This window comes from Clytia hemisphaerica, unplaced genomic scaffold (assembly GCF_902728285.1).
Source record: "Clytia hemisphaerica strain Z4C2 unplaced genomic scaffold, Clytia hemisphaerica genome assembly, whole genome shotgun sequence".
Classification (NCBI taxonomy): Eukaryota; Metazoa; Cnidaria; class Hydrozoa; order Leptothecata; family Clytiidae; genus Clytia; species Clytia hemisphaerica.
Genome location: NW_027104459.1, coordinates 128,900 through 135,365, shown reverse-complemented (window position 1 = coordinate 135,365; position 6,466 = coordinate 128,900). Strand labels below are relative to the sequence as shown.

Here is a 6,466-nt window from a genome sequence, read left to right as displayed (position 1 = left end):
ATCAAAAGTTTGCTCACTCTCACAACACACAGACTTCTCACAGACTCTCAGTGCTGAACTAGTTTAAAATTCAAAAACACAACTTGATAAAGCTATCGCTAATTTCCCTAGAGGAATTACAAAGTGACGTAATATAATATAAAACACAACCCGGGAATACACTAAAGACACTGAACAAAAGAACTGAAAACAAAGAAAGCCTCGCGAGACACTCAAACAAAAGGACACTGAAAGGAAAGGACGCTATGCACAAGGGACTTCTAATTAAAAATATATACATAATTATTGACGTCATCAAATAATGGAAGCTCTCCATTAACATATGGCTCCCCTGAAGATTTCACATCTTCATGGTTCCTCGGTGGGGAATCTCATTTTTCGAATTCTTCCAACAATATAATGTTTGTTATGGGTCTTTCGACCTCACCATTGATTAACTTAATTGTTACTTTTCGACAATGTCCACGTTCGTCGACATTTGCTTTGGTGACACGCCCAATTGGCCATTGATTACGTTTGGCATCCATTTTGACCATTACAATGTCACCAATCCGAAAGTTTCGTCGTTTGGATAGCCATCTTGTTCTTTCTTGGAGGTTGGTCAAGTACTCATTCCTCCATCTTGACCAAAATTCATTGACCACGTGTTGCACTCGTTTCCACTGACGTCTCGAATAAGCTGCTGCATCACCAAATGCACCAGGAGGGGGCAGGACGATTCTTGACTTACCAGTCAAAAGCATCATTGGTGTGATGGGTTTCAAACTTAAGGGATCTCCAATGTTCTCCACGCTCAATGGACGAGAATTGATGATGCACTCAGCTTCACAAAGCAATGTTCTCAATGACTCATCGTTGAATGAACTGCTATGAGTTTGTAAAATTCCATCCAACACAGCTCTAATACTTCTAATCTGGCGTTCCCAAACGCCCCCAAAATGACTAGAATAAGGAGGATTTCTTTCCCAAACAACATAGTCAGCATCAAATTCGTCTCTCAAAAAAGCTTTAATTTTGTCATGATCAAGACTTTTAAACAACTCCTTCAGCTCACTCTGAGCACCAACAAAATTTGATCCATTATCACTCCTAAGCATTCGAATAGATCCACGACGACATATAAACCTTCTTAGACACAAGATAAAAGAATCAGTATTCATAGAAACCACAGATTCAATATGTGCACTTCGACTTGACAAACAAGTATAAATAACTCCCCAACGCTTAACCAATGAGCGACGTTCCTTAACTAAAAACGGGCCAAACAAATCTACACCACAAAAACTAAATGGTGGGGCCTCTAAAGTTCTTTCAAAAGGCAGATCAGACATAATTTGAGCACCAAACTTTCCTCTTAACTTTCGACAAAGAAAACAATTCCAAATCACTAACTTAACAAGAGAACAAAGACTAGTTATCCAAATACCATTTTCACGAATCTCATTCATCGTTACATTTCTCCCTGCATGGTAAACCTTATCATGATAAAACCTAACAATGGCCTTTGCTATATCAGACTCTCTAGGAATAATAATAGGATACTTAACACATGGGTCAAGCAGAGATCTACCAAGACGTCCTCCAACACGTAATAAACCATTATCATCTGTAAAAGGATTCAAACTAGAGATCTTAGAATTTGAAGCAGAAGAAAAAAAGTACTTAGATTGAAGAAGCTTAAAGATTTTAACTGAAGCTTTAGTCATAATATCAACAGACAGAAGGTTACTCATTTTAAACTCAGGTTGTGATCTTGTCTTTCTAAAATAAATACGATTTTTCTTACGTAATTTCTCCATATAAAGAAGAACAAAGGAAATGATTTTCTTCATTTTCAAAAAGCTTGAAACACGACTCTCGAGATGAGAAATGATATCTACATAATTAGGCTTTATGACCATTACAGAAGTGGTCTTATCAACCACTACCTCAGGATCACTTTCAGAGACGTTAATGACTTGAGATTTATCATATTTTAGAGGATGTTCCCAAAGAAAGCTGGGACCATTGAACCATTCTGAAACCTTTTTCTCATTCCCTTCAATTTTCAAACCTCTTGATCCATGATCAGCAGGATTATTCTCAGATTCAACATAATTCCATTGAGAAGATTTCGTTGTTTTCGTAATAAGACACACCCTGTTAGCAACAAATTTTCTAAATTTCTTTGTAGTGTTACTAATATAGCCTAAAGCACACGTATTGTCACACCAGAAAAGTTCATAAGCTATTTCATAATCAAATTCCTTTGAGATAAACTTAGCTATTTGAGAAGAAAGAGTAGCAGCAATCAACTCCAAACGAGGCATAGTGTGATTACTTTTAGCTGGGACAACGCGAGATTTACCCATCACCAAAGAACAATGAACATAATTATCAGACGTTACGAATCTTAAGTAATGACAACCACTATAACCATAATCACAAGCATCAGAAAAGTGGTGTAAACTGATTTCAACAATTCGAGTAAAACTTCTTGGCTTAAAGCAACGATTGACACTGAGCACTTGTAAATTTACTAAAGATTCAACCCATTTATCCCATTGAATGAGATACTCGTTAGGAACTGGATCATCCCAACCGATTGAAAGCTGACACACTGTCTGAAAGATAAGTCTTCCCTTAAGAATGAAAGGAGAAATCAAACCCAAAGGATCATAGATTGAATTCAATGCTGATAACATCCCTCTACGAGATCTTGAGAAAACTTTAGAAGGAGCTTTGAACTGGAAAACATCATCTTCTAGGGACCACAAAACACCTAGCACACGTTCAGTAGATTCGCGCTCTTTAATTTCTTTTGGAGGAACAGACTCTAACGCCTCTGGAAAATTCGAAGTAAATTTTGTTAAATGAAAACCTCCATAATCACACATACTAGAAACGTCTGAAATAAGAAACTTCGCAGACTCAACACTCCCAGTAGATTTCAGCAAATCATCAACGTAAAAACTTTTTCTTAGTGTGTTGGCAGCCTGAACTCCAAACTCATTTTCACCTGCAGAAGCTGTTTGTTTCAGAGCAAAATTGCTACAACTAGGCGAAGAGGTACTACCTTGGAGATGAGTGTTCATTTCATAGCAAACAGGATCTTTGGAGAAATCACCATCCCTCCACCACAAAAATTGATGAAACCGACGTTGAGACTCAGGGATGTAAATTTGAAAAAACATTGCTTCAATATCTGCAGTAAATGCAACAAACTCTTGACGAAATCTTATAAGCACACCAATCAGATGATTAGTCAGATCAGGACCCTGCATCAATTCTTTATTCATACAAACACCTTTATATGAAGAGCTACAATCAAACAGTACTCTTATCTTTTGTTTTGTGGGGTGGTAAACTCCATGATGGGGGATGTACCAATTTTGACCATCAGGATAAGGTGATGAAACTTCCTGACACCAACCCTTGTCGATAATGTTGTTCATAAAGGCAACATAGTCAGAGTAAAATTTTGAAGAAGATTCAAACTTTTTCTTCAGCAAACTCAACCTTTTCAGAGCTAGAGGACGATTATCTGGAAAGCTAATATTTTCGTTACGAAAGGGCAGAGGTACATGGTAGTGTCCATCAATGAATTCAGAACGATTTTCAACAATCTCTAAAAAGTGTAAATCATCTTGAGAAAAAGATTCGTACTCAGTAAATAACTTAGTTTCAGGAACACTTTCAATATCAAAAAGATTTTTTAGCATAGATTCAATTCCAGAGTCTTTAACCTGTGTTTCCTCAACAACAAGATGGTTCGATCTACCATGATCATTAACCATGACTCTGCAACAAGAAATAGCATCTGATGACCTTGACGAACTGATAGGTCCGACAACACACCAACCAAGCTTAGTTTTAAAGGCAAAGGGACCAACATCCTGACTTGGTATAACTTTCAAAGGTTCGATAGCTTTCAAACAATTAGCACCAATCAGAATCCCAACCTTTAAAGACGTTGTATTAGGATGCTCATTTTCAATAGATTTAAGATAATGCCATTCTTTTATAGAGTCAGCTGTCGGAATCTCACTGGAATCAACGGGAATATTAGGTTTAATAAAACACTTTGGCAGAGATAACCAACTACCATCACCAGCATGAAGACCTTTCACTCTTAATCCAGAAGCCACTTGACACTTCTCAGACTTGACAGATGTTATCGTGTTAATGCTCAAATCAGTACTTATAGTTTTCAATGACATCAAAGAAACAATTTCGTCAGAAATAAAGCAAGCTTGAGAACAGGTATCAAGAAGAGCATATGTTACAATATCAGACTTTGAATGATCATGTCGAAGAAGAACTGGTACAACACACATACTGAGATTTTTATTAGCACTGTTATTCAGAACTCCACATTTAACACCTCCTTTAGTACCTTTTGTTTCAGGTTTTGATTTCGAATCATCAAACTTAGCTATATCAGGCCTTGGTCGTGGCACTGGAGGAGAAGGTCTAACATCACAATCTGTTTTCTTAGAATCATCAGCAGGTGGTCTACGCTCAATTCTCAAACCATGAAGAGTTGTAGGATGTCTTTTGTTACAAACAACACAAGTTCTTCGATTTCTACACTGAGCAGATATATGGCCTTTACCAAGACAACCATAACACAATCTCTCTTTCATCAAAAATTTGGACTTTTCTTCAAGAGTTTTGTATCTAAATGTTGGACAAGCCTCAATATCATGGTTAACATTGCAAGTGACACATAGAAAACTTATTGGAGATTTATTATCAAAATACTTTCTTGGCTTAAAACTGCCAGAAAAACCAGAGCTTTTGGAATCACTTGGAAAACGCTCCTTAAGTGCTTCTTTAGAAAACAGAGGATCACTTGCAACTGTCATTTCCATTTCAACGAACAAAAACAAATCTTTAAAAAGTGGTTCTCTTTTAAAACGATTTCGAATGTCAACAACTTTCCTAATCCACTTATCTTGACATACATTTGGAAGCTTACTGGCAATGATGCAGAGATTGTCAGCAGTATCAAAACTATTCCACAAGTTACCCTCAATAACTGAGCCACACTTAAGCAGAAAGGAATGAAATTTTCCAAATGAAGAGGAATCACCAAGTTTGACATTCTCCCAATTATCCAACTGTTTTTTATAAGCAATCATGATTCGATGGGGGTCTCCATATTTCTTCTTCAAAAGAGCCTTAGCACGTTCATAGCCATTCGTCATATACAGACAGCACTGAATCAGATCATTGGCATCACCGGTAGTAAATTTCAAAAGACGAGCAAGACGACCTTCACAATCTGAAATTCTTTTTTCGACGAGCTCTTCAAAATTTGTCATAAAGAATTTGTAATCCAAAGGATCACCAGTGAAGACACTAAGTTCAACAGATGGAGTACCTTGAAGTTTCACCAAGTCAAAAATTGCATTCGAAAGTACAGAATCTATAGGACTGGAAGCAGCTACAGGAAGACCAAATCTTCTAGCAATACGAGGTCTTGGTCCAGAAGGAGGCACTGGTAAAAAGGTTGCCTTATGACCAGAGGATACATCGACAGTTTGACTATTCTCAGTAGGAACAAATTCAGGAGTTTCAGCTCTAAGAGGCTCAGGATTACCTCTAGGAGATTCAACTCTAGTAGATTCAACTTTAGGAGATTCAGAAGATTCAATAATCGAACCTGAAGTTAAATTTCTCAATGCATGTTCATCAGGTGGCACTCTAGGTTGCCAATTTTCATAAACGTTCAAAAGAGCCTTTTTCTTTGCAAGTTTTTCTTCAAGAAGAGTCTTGTCCATTTCACTAATCCCTTTTTTATCTGCAAAAGCGAGCTCTACTTCAAGAGTAGCAACATCTGCTGCTGTTTTAAGCATTTTTTGACTTGCAGTCGAAATAGAAGAAGAAGTCGATCGAAGAAGACGAAGCTTTCGAATCACGATAAGAAGCTCCAGAGGGAGCTTGAGACTCACGAGGTTCATTATCTTTCAAATAACGAATAGCAGAATTTTTTATAAGAAAAATGTCCGTATCAATATTTCCTAACCAGTTATCAAATTCAGAGACTTCATACACTAATGGTTTTAATTTTTCACAGACAAAAAGAAGCTCAACAAAAGCTCTATTCAACCCTTCAAGGGCATTTCTTACAAGATCGGTAGAAGACCTATTTTTCAATAAAAGGTCAATATTTTCTAGTCTTTCTGTAATTTCGGTAGTAAGTCTTTCTCTTTGACGCTCAAAAAGCTCAAAATTAAATTCACCTTGGTCAGATTGATTTTTGACCGGACGACGCTTAGTGACATTTCTATCCCAATCAGACATTTTCAAAGGCACAGATATAAATGCCTAGCCTAATTGGATTTTCAACACTTAAGTGATTAACATCCGATATTAATATAAATTATAGTATATATCGGGAATTTCTAACAAATAAGCGACAAGAGAGCAATCAAACAAAAGGATTTTCAACACTTAAGTGATTAACATCCAATATTTATAT

The 6,466-nt window shown here is 36.8% G+C and overlaps 1 protein-coding gene across 1 annotated transcript; it reads right to left on the bottom strand.

Annotated features, from left to right (window-relative positions):
* Positions 1 to 371: 371 nt before the first annotated feature.
* LOC136821098 (uncharacterized) lies at positions 372 to 5,840 on the bottom strand. Its single transcript, XM_067077323.1, has one exon. The coding sequence runs from the start codon at positions 5,838 to 5,840 to the stop codon at positions 372 to 374; it is 5,469 nt and encodes a 1,822-aa protein (XP_066933424.1).
* Positions 5,841 to 6,466: the final 626 nt, after the last annotated feature.